Genomic DNA, 15,000 nt, shown 5'->3' with positions numbered 1-15,000 from the left:
CCCGGTTGTAGTTACAGTCTGTGGTAGCAGGCGGAGGTCTAACTGCTGCTTCTGCCTCCACCGCCTCAGCTGGAGGTGTGCAAGGAAACAGAGCTCATCGAAGGACACTACGGTCTCATCTGGATCCAAGTTTCTGGACCTTGTTGGTGGAGTCGGTGGAGTTTTTCATGTGATGGGGGGTGTTCACCACTAGGATGGTGGCGAGGTGGAAATGTTGTAGGTGGCTGAGTTTATGCTAACAATGGGACTCCTTCTTTTATGGGACTTTGGAGGTAAATACCATATTATCCATCGTTGATCAGCACACGTCCGTGGCAGCAGACGTCGCTGTCACGAGACACTCTCACAAACATAAATCAGTTTAGTAACGCAGCGTGCTTATGTGAAAGTAACAGTAATCTAATTACTTTTTTGCAATAGTAATCCCTTAGTTTACGTGTTACTTGAAAAAAATAATTTGATTACGCGTTACTGCCCATCGCTGCTCCTGACCGTCTCTGGCGGTGGCGTCTCCCTGTTCTTGTCTGTACGGCCGACGCATCGACTCAGAATTATAAGATTGTGTTTAGAATTACAGAGTTTCTGAGGTTGTTGTTCTTTTGCCTCAAAACTGTAAATACAAAAAAGTTGCACAAACTAGTTTCCCACCACAGGAAATTTATTTTAAGTGTCTTCATAGTTTTATTTTTGAAATACACCAATTTTTATACACTGCAGGAAAAATGAAAATAAATATTATAATGCAAATTTGCAAAAAAAACAGCAAATGCATCAAAATAAACTATTTCCAGCAGTGCAATATGAGTCCTCAGCATCCCAGAAACGACACAGGAAGTCATGAAGTCAAACATAACTTTTAAAAACACCAGTATAGGCTCATGAGATCCTGATGGTAAAAAACTACATTTCCACAAAATGACGTCACTTCCGGTTTCGGGCAGGTCATGGCGGACATGCGATAGTTCGCGCTGATGGACGTAGGAAGTGTTACAAACAGCTGATCAGATCACAAAGCGTGTTTCTGGAATATTATGTTTTTGTTCCTGCAAGTGCTTTTATGCAGTTTTTGCAAAGCTACATGTGGAAGGAAACTGTGACCGAGGACAAGCTGATGGCATCAGATGTAAGTACAACTCCTCCGGTTTCATATGCAAAAAAATTTATTGCGCTAGCTTACAAGGTTGCAGAGCTACGGGATTTAAAAATAGTTACGCAAACTGGAGCGTGCTGCTCTGACCGGCTTTAAAGGGTTAATGTGAAGGATCCTCCCAAAGTGCAAGGCAGTACGTCTTTCTCATGACCAGCAGGGGGCGACTCCTCAGCACATAAATCATGACCTCAGTAAACTGATGAGTTTATTTGGTCTCATGTGAAATTATGGTGGAAACCTCTGTCTTTGTGCCAACGTATACCTCACACATTTTTAAACGTGACTCACCCCGTGGCCGTTGCATTTCCTGCGACACTCGTCCACACCGAACACTGACACATCCTGACACTTCTGGTTCAAACAGGCCTGAAACAGCAACAAAATCACACTTCTACAAAAGTTTGTTTCAAGAAATTCTCACAAAAATCTTACAAAACTCGGAATATTTGGAACTTCAGTGGAACATTCGGTTTTATCTATCTAAGGAGCTTGGAGAGAAAAGCCACTGGACTAAAGTTTCTTTGAAACTTTATTTTTCTTTCCCAGCTGCTTCGATAACCATGACCTGGAAGACTGCGAACCTACACAGACGCTTTGCTTTTAATCCTTTTTTGTTGTTGCATAATTAAAATTACTGCAACTAAAGAGAATTAATTCAAATACAAACTGTCCCCCAGCCTGTAGGAGGCGCTGTCTGACCTTGCCACGGCCGCATGCGGTGCCGTGGGCCACGGTGGCGGGGTCGGACACGTCGTCACCCAGGTGGAAGAAGGTGCCTCTGCAGACCAGGTCGCTGTTGTTGAAGTGGACCCTGGTGGTGAGGATCTCTGCGTTGGTGCCCAGCAGGGGGCGGTCCCTCCCACCCTGACACTGGATCCTGCCGCAGTGAACGTCCCTGCATCGGCAAGCAAACGTGACAGGAAGTGAAGTGCGGGAAAAGCTGGAATTTTGGTTCCCATAAGCATAGCAAACGTCCAATTTTTGGTCTCCAAAAGAAGATATGAACACACACACACACACACACACACACACACACACACACACACACACACACACACACACACACACACACGGGCATGATGGGATTTGTAGGCCTGCAGTACAGTAACGCAGCAGTGACCGTGACAGTGCCCCTGTGGACTCACGAGTTCCTGCAGGGGATGTAGGAGCCGTTGGTCAGCTGACCACAGTTTCCATATTTGTTTCCCTTTTTGTTCACAGACGAGAAACAGACGGCGGGAGCGCTGGTGGCATCTGAAGACAGAAATAAAAAGCAGTCACAAATGCACGTTTTAAACTGGTTTAAACCAAAAGAGCCAAAGTTTAGTCAGAGTACAACAGAAACCAGGCTTCAAACAGGAGCTGGCTCAGTGCAAACTGGTTTAAGCTTTGTTGGCTTCAGTGTTGTTCACTGTGCGGGTCAAACTCACTCCAGGTCGCTGGTACGTGAGGTGCAATCAGATTTAGGCTAAAATAAGCTGTGACAAATTGTGATTGATAGGAGATTTAGACTCGGTTTAAATCTATCTGCTCATTCTCAGCTGTGTCGTCCTCACACAGCTTTAAGTCCTCATTTGTGGCTCACAGTGATCATTTCCTCCATGTTTAATATAAACATCCAGCACAGGACAGGAAATGAGGGACAGGTACAGACTGGAGTCTTACTGGGTCCCCACAGCGTCTGGCACTGGCTGTGCATGCTGGCGCAGACTCCTCCATAGCAGTAGGAGGCGCCCTCCTCACAGGGTTCCCCGTTCTGCAGAAATACATTGGGGGGGCAGTAGGGGGAGGAGCCTGTGCAGTACTCAGGGAGGTCACATTCCCCGAGAGGCTCACGACACACCGAACCCGCCGCTCGCAGCTGATGGAGGAGGAAGAGGAGGAGTTAGATGAAAATACTGCAGGAAACATTGTTTTTATATTTGTGGGCATCGACGTCAGCCTGACCTTACAGTCCTGGCAGCAGATACCATCAGATGAGCACTGAGCTCCAGGAACCAGCTTACAGGTGGAGGCGTTACAGCAGGGGTCCTCACACTCCTGACCAATCAGAGCACAGCAGCACATCATCAAGAAGGAGAACAAACCAAAGTAACGTGTGTGACCTTCATCACTGCTAGGAGTGACGAAGAGTAACTGTGACTGAAACTGAAGCAAACGTGCTGCAGAAGCAGGTGAACAGGCGAGTACCTCCAGCAGGCCGCAGTCACACTCCTCTCCTTTCTCCACGTAGAGGTTTCCACAGCGAGGTCCTCCCAGCAGGTGCTCCGGCTGTGGCACGTTGAACAGACACATACCGCCGCCGTGCAGCAGGCTGACGGACAGATCTGCAGCGCTGCAGCTGCTGAATAGCTGACCCGGCATGAACCTGAGGTCAGAGGTCACAGGACACTGGTATTACACGGCTAAAAACGAACCAGGAAAGCCTCAGGACTGAAAAATGACACCGAAACTGAACCTGCGGCTCCTCTAATGGCCACTTGAGGCTCCAGCAGAGAGCCAGTAAACAACAGACACATTAAGGCTGCGTCACACGCAAACGGCGTTTTCGATCACTGATAACTGAGATTCTTTAAAACTCCTGCCACGGTGCAGATTTTCAAAAACTCAGTTTTTGCGTTTACGTGTGGACGAGGAAAACTGAGAGTTAGTCACGCAACGTCAAAGCTGTGCGCCTTGTTTGATGTGGCGCTGTGCGCCACATTGTTGTTTACATCAGATTATTTCTACAATGGCGGATAGAGACAAAATACGATGGCTGTTAATCCGACTATCTGCAGTTTTGTCGTGCTTACATTTACACACACAAAGAAAGAAAAACGGAAAATCTGTGTTTTCAAAAATACCCGTGTTCATGTGGACGTAGCCTAGGAAGTCCAACTTTACAGCATATTTACAGCCTGATGCAAAAACCAAACGCTTTGGTCTCTGTGGATAATTTCATTTAGGCTTTATCGGGTTTTTTAAACGACAGACTGAGCTGATCGAACAGGAAACACGATCCAGCACCGGAGCTAAGGTCACAGTTCACCTTTGTTTTCAGCCTGAAGTGCGAACTCTGACCTGACGGGTCCGAGGGCGTAATAAGAGGTACTTATTGAAAATGAATAGAAAATTCAATAACCTTATTTAACTTTATTTGACCGGGCGAGACATTAAGAGCACATTCTTTGGGAAAAGGGGGAACGACTAAAAGCAGCTGTGCTCCTGCTGAGACGAGACCTTTAAGACTTCAGAGATGTAAAGCAGTTAAAGCACAGAGTAAAGAGAGAAGCAGGACTCGAGCGATGAGTCTCAGCAGGGTTGGGGGTTCTGGTCTGATGCTGACCCGGGTTAAACAGTCTGGCACTGACCCGGTTGAGGGCTCCATGATGCAGCCCCCGAGCCGCGGCTCGTTCTGGCAGGAGCAGTGGCGCTCCGCGGTGTCGTGGCTCATCCCGAGGTTGTGACCCAGCTCGTGAGCAACAGTTGAAGCCACGCCCAGAACACTGACCAGGTGATCCTGACAGGAAGAGAGAAATCGCTTCGTTTTTATGGAGCCAAGTATTTTGTCAGTAAAGTGTAAAAAGATCAAAATGTTTTACACTAAAATCTTGTTTGGCTAAAAATGTAAACGAATCACTAAATCACAGTGACACAGGAAGTAAACGGAGCTCGACGCGAAGGCCGACTCACCACGTTGACGCCGCCCGACCTGTCTCTGGAGCACATGGATGACTGAGACGCCATCCCCACTGTGGTGCCGTCAAAGGACCCGCCCCTGTGAAGAAGAAACGAACACGTGACGACCCGAACCAGGAGCGATGCGAGACTTTTATTTTGGTAAGTGCTCCTACATGACGAGCTGGGCGTTGTCATGGCGAAGGCGTGGCAGCAGGTCTCTGGTCCTCCACTCCAGGAAGTTGCTTAGGGTGTCGGTCGGGCTCTTCTCCACACGGATCTTGTCGCGGTCGCTCCAGATCTCCAAACCCGTGAGCGCCACGCGGACGTTCAGGGGACGGTAGAACTGAAACAGGAAGAAGAGGCGGTTCAGGTGCGCTGCTGCTGCTGCAGTGTTACAGAGGCCGGCTGTGACAGGAAGTCAGAGATCTCACCCAGTCCACCTGGTTGGCCACGTCCAGCATGCGGTAGATGATGGTGTTATTGTTCTTCTGGTAATTCAGAAACTGTGGAGCAGACTGCAGCTTTAGTCACATCAGGATGGAACAACCAACATGTTAAACTGCAAATCAAATCAGCAAACGACAAAGAATCAGTCGGCACATTTCAGGGTGAAACAAACTGCTGCCATCTTGTGTCGAGAACGCGCTACTGCAGGTTAAAAACCCCAAACAGCTGAAACTCTTTAAAAGACATTTGTTTGGCTCGCTGCAGCACGCCCCTCCTCTCTGCTCCAAACGCCAGGCCATGTTAATTGTCAAATCACATGACCTTTGCAGGTCAGAGGTCACCGCTCTGCTGCATTGAGCCGGGTCCCATCAGACAAACCTGTGAAATCCTGCTTTGAAGAGGTAACTAAGGCTACGTTCACACTGCAGGCGAAAGCGCATCAAATCCGACCTGGGTCACTGTCATGTGGTGCTGAATCCGATACATATCTGATGTTGTAGAAAGCTGCTGTTTGATGGTCATGTCGCATTAAATCCGTCTTTTACGTCACTGACACAAGACAGACGCCGATTATCAGCACTGGAGACAAACGAGAAAGCATGGCGGCCATTGTTAAAGCACGGGCCCTTTTTTCTCAGTGTCCTTCTTTCTCTAATTAATTTGTCAAAATTCTGTCGGTTACGACTCTGCAGAAATTGATAGACTGCTGCAACAACACCTGCTAGCTCTGTAGCCGCCATTTTTCCTTCCGCAAACAGAGCGCGTCATGTGTGATGGCTTCTTTTGCGCATGCGGGCCGCTTTGAGGGTTCACACTGGAGCGCGTTTGCGGTCACATTTTATTTGCAGTGTGAACAACCAGACAAAAAAATCAGAAGGAGCTTTAAGACCTGCAGTGTGAACGTAGCCTAAGAGACACACCAACAATACACACACACACACTGACCTCCTGGTGATCGGCCACCAGCACCAGTTCGATGTATTTGGTCTCAGACAGGATGTCTCTCTTCGTCTGCAGACAGAACACACACAGAGGTCAGGTCAGAGGTCAGGTCAGAGGTCAGGTCAGAGGTCAAATGGGAGTAAAAGTTTGACGTATTTGTAGTTTATCAAACTTCTGCAGTTTAACGACCCCGTCAACAGCTGCCGCACGAGGGCTGACCTACAGTTTGAAGCCTCCAGACTCGCTCACCTTAAAGAGAGTCGCCTTCTCTGTGAGGTGAGTTTTACTCACATAAAACAGGAACTGCTGATCTGACTTTAACACGTCATCTAACATCTTAAAACTCTTTAAAATTCCTGCTTTATTGAACAAAGTCTGGGGAGAGGAACGGCTTCACTTCCTGTTTGACTGCAGGTGAAATACTGGAACACTTAAACACGCGGATTGTTTCAGGTGTGTGAGATCTGTGAGCACAGCACTGCATCACTTCACCCTCCATGTCCGTGGGGGCGTGGCTCCTGTCACTGACTGTGGGCCAGAGCCTCTCCAGATCTGACCTCCTGGGGGCCCTAAGCCTTACCTTTGCAAACACCTGTAACACATTCCTTGTAAGCACTTCCTGACTGTGCAGACTATAACTCAGCTCTCTATAAAAACATGGCGGCCTGTCTCACCCTGTGTGTGTGTGTGGAGCTGTGGATGGGGGGGACGGCGGTGTGCGACACTCCACAGCCTCCTGCAGCGTCATCCTCCAGGGGGGTGGTGGAGAACAGCAGGTGGACTCCTCCTTCATCATCATCACCTCCTCCTCCACTACCTCCATTTCTGCCTCCTCCTCCACTCTCCCCTCCTGCACCCTCCTCCTCCTCTTCCTCCCTCACCTGGTGGTGGTGATGGTGGTGCTCCTCCTGTGGCTGCAGCTCAAAGCTCAGGGTGGCGTTCAGGGCGACGATGCCACTGCAGGAGGAAGCAGCTGATTAACAGGGGTCCTATTCATATTTCTAAGCACACACACAGGAGTGTTTACCTTTGACCTCAGAGCTCCACTGTAAATATTTCTATCACATAACAATAAAAAAACAGAATAAAACTGGTTTTTATTGATTTGTTATCATGATGCTGACGACACAGGAAGTAGGATGGGCGTGCAGTTATGAAATCATATCGAGGGAAATGATGACTCTTGACTTTTTTTGTGCAGTTAGAAAATAAATTCGCGATTCATTTCACAAACCAGACTCGGTTCTTTTCACGGCGACCTACAGGCTGCAGGAAACCACCACAGAGCTCGCTGAGCTGCACAGAAAATCTTTGTTTTTACGTTCTCAGTAATCCAACCTGATGAATAAAGGTTAATACAGCTTGTGTATAATCTGAGCTCAGCGATTACTCTCGGGGCCGGACCCTCTCTCTTCACGTGCTGATAAATAAACCTGATAATCGTCCTGCAGCTCGAACGTTTTCTGTGTCAGGTCAGAGGCCGTTGATCCGGATCAGTTCGGCCGGCTCTGGAACGCTGACGCTTCACTCGGGTTTTCTGCCAAGAACACTGCCTTAAACACAAAGACCTGAAACATCGAGTCCTGGACTGAGCGGATTGGAGGTTTTTAGGTTTAAGGAGCTTTCTGACATGTTTTTGGTTTTTGACGTGACGCAGCAGTGAATCCCACCGACTGAACGTGAACATCTGTCAGTCTAAACACAGACAGCTGTCAGCGATAAATATTCATATTTCAGAGAGCAGCTGCCTGCTTGACACTCAGCTTCGACCCGTCAGCAGAAATCTGCAGCTTCTGTTTTTGCAGAACAGGATGAGCGTTTGGAAACCAGCGCTGTCTAAACACGACGACTTCCTCCTGAACCGTGCGTCTCCGTTTGTCAGGCTTCACGTCCGTTCGAGTGTTTAAGCACAGAAACTCTTTTCTTCTTCCTTCCTCTCTCACACTGAAATTACTGTATTTTTATAGTGTCTGTATTTAATACGTACAGGAACCTCTAACAGCTGTCTCCACCTTAAACTCAGAACAGGTGACCCTGAACTCTCCTGCAGGCGTCCCAGGATGCAGTGGGGCGTTCTCCTCCACTCTCTGTGGCATGTAAAGGTTTATCTTCTCTCAGCTTTAGTTTGTTGTGTCTTGCTCTTAGTTTTTCAGAGGAAAGGAGGATTCAGGGTCACCTGATCGAGCCCAAAGAGGAAAGTTTCAAAGCTAAAGTTGAAAGCAGAGGATGTCTGTGTCCTGAAACCAAGCCGAGGATTCACGGAAGAAGGGCCGAACGCTCGACTTTTAGAAACTCTGAACCACAAATAAGCCTCCAGCTGAGAGCGAGACGCGCTGTGATGGGCCTGAAAGGTTGTCCTTCCTGTTGGGGGCGGGTACTGACCGGAGTCCCGAGCAGGTGCTCAGAGCCACTCTGGACTGGGGGAATCCTCTGACGCTGCCGTGGTAATAACAGTGAGTCTGCAGGCGACATAAACACAACAGCATCTGTCACAGCTGGACGACTCCACAGGGAAGGTCTGACGGCTGCGGTGCGTTCGCTGACTCACCACAGGGTTGGCCATTACAGACACTCCGGTACCGTTGGGGAGGTAGTAGAAGACGTTTGGCGGTTTGGGCAGCAGGTCGCTAAAGAGACACGACAAAGATCAAAGTGTGTGAGAGACGGCGAGAATCAAACAGCAGCATTAACAGAATCACATTCAAACGAGTGATGCGACGCGCCCTCGCGTTACGGCCTCTCAAACAACCTGCGATGTTCGCTGCCAGGCTGGTGTCAGAGCACGGCTTCCCAAAACAGTTAAATATTACAACACCAAAGGACAGCTGATAGTTGGGAGGGGCTCAGAATAAAGTCTCTGACTATCCCCCACATATCAGCTGTAAACTAATGTCAACAGGAAGTGATTGAGTCAGAAACGGCGAGTGTACGCGACGACGACGACTGAGAAAGAATTCAGAATCAAACAGCAGCGATAAAATTAAAAATGTCTCCTCAATCCGACACGATCCACAGTGACGGCTGCGACATCTTTATTTATATCAGCTCAGATTAACGTCACAGGAGGTTCGGTACATGTGGTGTTTAATGTCACGCCGCTCAGACTCACTGGTTCTTCTCCAGCTCCAGCAGGAAGAGTCTTCCTCCCACCTCCAGCCCACACTGCAGCCTGTCAGGGTGGCCATCCTGGGAACACAGGAAGAACAGTTCCTTCATTTACTGAGCCGATTAAACTCTGGAGGCAGGAAAGAAAAGAACAGGATGGAGCGCGTCCAAACGGCACAAATACCCGAGGCTAACGAGACGGATTTGCACATTCAAATTACTGCTGAGGGCACCTGTGGAGGTAAACAACAGGGGCATAAATGATTGGCTAAGATAACAGAAACTAACAGAGCTGTGGAGGGGCGGAGCTTCCTCATTGCTCTATATCCAGTCACCTGCAGCTCTAACAGCTGTCTGAACTTTTCCAGGTACCACAGAGGGCCTATGTGTGCCTGAACCAATCATCATCTGGATTTTTATTATTAAACGCACTTACTGCTCAACTTCATCATCATCATCATTTCATACCCTGAATTAAAAGCACCAACTCTCATAATTCAGCGAGCCCACTCCCACTCTCATTGTTCCGCTTCCACCATTTTTACTTCATTCCGGTGACTTCCTTTCTTCTGCTCCTTTAGGATGTGGCGGTGCAGAGTACATCCGCCATCTAATCAATACACCTTCCTGTCTTAATGGAGCTTCTCTCTGAAGTGCAGGCACTTCCTGTCCAGCGGCTTTCTCCTCTCAGCTCTGGAGGAAGTGTAGGAGTGTGTGTTACTGGGTGTAGCAGCACTGTTCCTGTGAAACCCCCGTCATGGGGAGCAGCCACGTGGCCGTTCCTGTGGCTGATGACGCCCTGCTTTTCCTCATAAACCTTCGCTGCGCACCGAGGCTCAGCGACTGAATCGGGCCCCGCTGTGTCGGAGCTAGAGCTGGACGTCCTGTTAGAGCCACCTGACACATGCTTTGAAATCCCCTCCATCCACATGTTTCTGACATCAGCCAGATGTTGTGCACTGGGCTTCTACACTTTTCCCACTGCAATGCAAAACGGGATTTAAGTTTCCTTTGTTAAAACATCGTCCCGGCAGTGCTGGCCGGGATGATGTTCATGGTGTATCCCAAGTTTACCAGAGCTCTTTCTTGTGTCATATCAGCGGTCCCCAACCCCCGGGCCCCGGACCGGTCCGTGAGTCGTTGGGTACCGGGCCACGAGAGCTGAGGCTCGGGTGTGAAATTTATGGTTTTCAGGGTTTTTATCGTTAACTGTTTCCCTGGGTCTTTTCCCGCGTTGTAGTTGCGTGTCTTATTTTGAAAGGGATATTTACACGTTACCATAGCGACCTAAGAGCATTAAGCGGCAGAGAGGAGGATGTCACTCTCATTGTTGTCGTGGCATTTCAGGAGGACGCTGCTAATAAAGTTACACACTTACACAGTGAATTCCCGTTCATTATTATATTTACCACCGTTTTTGTCTCGGTCGTGTCATTTTACTTTGTGTTTATTTATCCGCGACATCTTAAAGGCCGGTCCGTGAAAATATTGTCTGACATTAAACCGTCCGTGGGGCAACAAAGGGTGGGGACCGCTGATCTATATCATACTCAATACAGAACATGTCCTGTTCAAAAACAAATCAAACAAATCAGTAAACCACAGAACTTTTTGCTGTCTTTAAACTAAATGAACATCTGGATGGTCGTGTTCGCGTTTCCTCAGCACGACTGTGAAGCTCTTCTTTGAATTTCCACATGGACTCCTCCGTTCTCTCTCTCCAGGTAGAATCACCGGCTAGCCCAGAGTAACGCCTGATCTTTGCCTCACCTGGTTCCCCATCACTGTGTGTGGGCGGGGCTGCCTGTAGCCCCACCCACAGCAAGTCCAATGCAGAGGCGGCAGCAGAAGTGTTTGTTTAAAGCTGCAGACACAGCTCTGCTCTCTTTCCTGTCCCAGGTGCATTTACGGTTCCTGAACGCAGCACGGAGCCGCTCCAGGCCGCTGCCGCGCTGCGATCGTGGAAATGTGCAGTTCTTAATATAATCTGGGGTTATGTTGATTTCTGGATCATATCACGTCACACTGGGGGAACTGTGGGACCTTCACACAGCTCTGGTCTCACAGCACACAGTCAAACTTTGAACATCTTTAATTTTGTTACACTTACAGTTTACAAGAAAAAAAAAGCAGCTTTACAACTCACAGCTGACTCATGAATAGTCAGCGTGAGCATCTCTGCTCTCCTCCCACTCGATGATTAATAACCTTCAGTTTCGTTTTTCTGGAAAGCTGGACTAACATGTGACCTGGACCGCCCTCGCTCCGTTCGGATCTTTCGTTTTAGTGGTGATACTAAACAACAACACGTATTCCTCACATCATGGGCTGCAGTCCTGCAGGGTTTGAAGGGGAGATTTTGGGTGAAGTTCTCCTTTAAAAGTGAACAGAATTCCCCTCTGAGGCGTGCTTGTTTCCCCACCCTCTCTGAACTTTGTACTGTGGTGGGGTCAGATTATTGTGCAGCAGGATGTGTGTGTGTGTGTGTGTGTGTGTGTGTGTGTGTGTGTTGGCTGAGTCATGATCGTTGCAGCTGGGAGGGTCCGACTCTGAGAGGCAGCGCAGAGGAAACTGAATCAGCGACATACTAAACTCTGCGAGCTGGAAACATGCAGCTGTTCAGACCTCTGATTGGTTCCTCCAGACGAGCATGACAGCGCCCCCTTTAGGTTCATTTCTAGAGCACGCAGCTGATGTACAAAGATTTTCTTTCACCGCTAAAAGAAACAGGCGTGACTCGAGTTGCTCTCGTGTGCATTTTTTTTTTCCCCCAAACGGTCCAAATAATTCCCTGAAAGCAGACGAAGCAGCTGGAACAGATGTTACTGTTCATGTTACTAAAAATGGCGAGCGTGTTATTGTAGCTCTTAATCTGAAGAACAAGAATTATTAAAGCAACAAATGCATTATAGATGTAAGATGGTTCATAGACTGACGTCAGTATTTAGAACTGCAGAGACAAACTCTGGGCGGAGAACGGCGGCGTCGTCGCTGCTGGGTCGTTTTTGAGTCGGCTTAATTCATCGCTAATCAAATCAGAGTGAAACACAAAACGTAATTAGCTCCACTGCAGGAACTCTGCTTTTTAAGCCAAATCAGAAGCTCCACAGTGCTGTGGTTCAGGAGCTCCACCTGGCTGGAAAATCCTGATTTTGATCTGAAATAAACGACTTTCTTATTGGCGAATCGTTTAATAATCATAGATTTAGGAACTATGATTAAGTACTGCAAACAGTAAAACTGGACACTTCATTATTATCAGGATGTCCTAAAAACTCCCTGAAAAGCCTTCAGCTGATCCAAAATGCTGCAGCAAGAGTCCTGACAGGGACTAGAAAGAGAGAGCAGATTTCTCCTGTTTTGGCTTCCTGTTGAATCCAGAATTCAAAATCCTGCTCCTCACATACAAGGTCTTAAATAATCAGGCCCCATCTTATCTTAATGACCTTGTAGTACCATATCACCCTATTAGAGCACTTCGCTCTCGCTCTGCAGGCCTACTTGTTGTTCCTAGAGTATTTAAAAGTAGAATGGGAGGCAGAGCCTTCAGTTTTCAGGCCCCTCTTCTGTGGAACCAGCTTCCAGTTTGGATTCAGGAGACAGACACTATCTCTACTTTCAAGATCAGGCTTCAAACTTTCCTTTTTGCTAAAGCATATAGTTAGGGCTGGACCAGGTGACCCTGAATCCTCCCTTAGTTATGCTGCAATAGACGTAGGCTGCCGGGGATTCCCATGATGCATTGAGTTTTTCCTTTCCAGTCACCTTTCTCACTCACTATGTATTAACAGCATTGAATCATATCTGTTATTAACCTCTGTCTCTCTTCCACAGCATGTCTTTATCCTGTCTTCCTTCTCTCACCCCAACCAATCACAGCAGATGGCCGCCCCTCCCTGAGCCTGGTTCTGCCGGAGGTTTCTTCCTGTTAAAAGGGAGTTTTTCCTTCCCACTGTCGCCAAAGTGCTGCTCATAGGGGATCATATGATTGTTGGGTTTTCTCTGTATGTATTATTGTAGGGTCGACCTTACAATATAAAGCGCCTTGAGGCCACTGCTGTTGTGATTTGGCGCTATATGAATAAAATTGAATGGAATTTCTGTGATTTTGGTCCTGGATGTGTCTCCTTGTCTCACTTGGTTCCCTTTGTGTCCTGCAGTCTCTCTGCATTTGTGAGTTGAAGCTATCGTGCTTCCACTTCCTTCTCTCGTGTTTGAACTCCCATCAGCCTGCACAGCTGAGGTTCACAAGGTCGTCCCCTGCAGGTCATCGACCTCGGCTCGCTTCTCCTCTGCCAGGTCGCTGAGACGCTAAGACCTTTGTGATTGGTTTTGCTAAATTTGCTCTGTGTTTTTTTTGCCCCCTCGATGCTAATTGGATTCTCCCGTGCTTAGATTCACCGTCGCCTGTCGGCTCAGCCGCTCACCTTCAGCTCATTCAGCACTTTGAGCCACGCTCAGTCTGCCCTCACCATCACTCCTCCATCAGCTCGACTCACTCCGAGATTTCAGCCAGAAACAAGTGCGAGTCACACAAAGGAACATAACAGTCAGAGATCACGGAGTTCTTCATATAACAGCAGTGCAATTCACTGAAAATATGGAAACATTAATGAATGGACTGGACCCCGTCGGACACTCCGGTGGGACAGCTCTGGTCCTCTTGCTTAAGAAACCTGACGTCTTGCTATCTGCAGACATAAGCGAGAGGCAGTCACCTGAATATATGCTATATGTAGCCTCATTTCCACACAGTGCAATGATGATGTTCCTACAGACTAACTTACAGGGCATTTAAGGGGAGGCCTGCAAACTCCTGAAACGCGGCCCGGTGACACGTACAGCTGTGCCCGCCCTCTCAGCCTGCTGATAATCAGCCCTCCTCGTGTGTCTGAGCACATACATGTGTTTTAATACTTCAGGAAAAGTTCATTGCATCACTTTTTTCTTTCACTGTTGTGATTGTTTCTAAGGTTTTTATTGAAAGTACATTTCTGTTCCACAAACCTAATTATAACCTCATCCTCCCCTCGCTGTGTTTTTCAGCCTCTCTCGCCCACTCTCACCATCTGTTACCACCCTCCCTTCTTGACAGGTTTCTCCCTCTTCGCCCCTAAAACTCGCTCTCCATGCAGTGAGGTCATGTCTCTCGCCCGGCCTCCAGATGATGTCAGAGCTGCAGAAACTCTGGGCGAGGCCGAGAGCTGCCGACCACAACAGAGCAGGAAGAAAGGCCGAAAAACAAGGAGGAGTGAAACAGCAACAACAGGGAGAGAGCTGAGGCCTGGTTTACGTCGCGTGTCAGGAAGACACAGGGGAAGCACGACGTCAGGCGCCGCCAACGACAGCCAAACACAAACAAGAAGGCCAGAGATGAACTTTGTTCCAGTTCTGTGAAAGCCGAAGAACGGCTCGCGTGAAGGAAAGCAGGACTGATCCCACCGGTGTTTGATGTTCTCTGAGCCACAGCTGCGACTGCGTTACACGACATCCACGATGTTGCAACATCTGCTGAAAAGATCCTCCCTCAGAGGAAGGCTGACGGTGGGGGAGCCGGGTGGGAACGGTCTGTGGCTACTTTGTGAACGGATGGATCAGGTGACCCTGAGCCATGTTAAATGGAAGTTCTTCCTCCCCACCATCACCATATGCAGTTTATATGGGACCATCTGATCACTGGAGATCACAGCTGT

At 48.3% G+C, this 15,000-nt stretch overlaps 1 protein-coding gene across 5 annotated transcripts in view; it reads right to left on the bottom strand.

Annotated features, from left to right (window-relative positions):
* adam15 (ADAM metallopeptidase domain 15) overlaps positions 1-15,000 on the bottom strand; it is a 51,895-nt gene that overhangs the window by 9,151 nt on the left and 27,744 nt on the right. For all 5 annotated transcript variants that reach the window (XM_085472433.1, XM_085472434.1, XM_085472436.1 and 2 more), the window contains exons 3-17: positions 9,312-9,388; positions 8,751-8,829; positions 8,585-8,661; positions 6,877-7,159; positions 6,206-6,271; positions 5,245-5,316; positions 4,987-5,156; positions 4,826-4,910; positions 4,504-4,652; positions 3,341-3,518; positions 3,098-3,190; positions 2,816-3,011; positions 2,296-2,404; positions 1,850-2,045; positions 1,439-1,516 (exon numbers count right to left, since the gene is read on the bottom strand). In XM_085472433.1, coding sequence (XP_085328559.1) covers positions 1,439-1,516; positions 1,850-2,045; positions 2,296-2,404; positions 2,816-3,011; positions 3,098-3,190; positions 3,341-3,518; positions 4,504-4,652; positions 4,826-4,910; positions 4,987-5,156; positions 5,245-5,316; positions 6,206-6,271; positions 6,877-7,159; positions 8,585-8,661; positions 8,751-8,829; positions 9,312-9,388 — 1,908 coding nt within the window. The remainder of the gene's footprint in view (positions 1-1,438; positions 1,517-1,849; positions 2,046-2,295; positions 2,405-2,815; positions 3,012-3,097; positions 3,191-3,340; positions 3,519-4,503; positions 4,653-4,825; positions 4,911-4,986; positions 5,157-5,244; positions 5,317-6,205; positions 6,272-6,876; positions 7,160-8,584; positions 8,662-8,750; positions 8,830-9,311; positions 9,389-15,000) is intronic.

The sequence above is a fragment of the Copadichromis virginalis genome, linkage group LG11 (genome assembly GCF_057382275.1).
Source record: "Copadichromis virginalis isolate Kocher_CV1m ecotype Utaka linkage group LG11, C_Virginalis_male_GT1.1, whole genome shotgun sequence".
Lineage (NCBI taxonomy): Eukaryota > Metazoa > Chordata > Actinopteri > Cichliformes > Cichlidae > Copadichromis > Copadichromis virginalis.
This window is presented reverse-complemented; position numbering and strand designations above follow the sequence as displayed.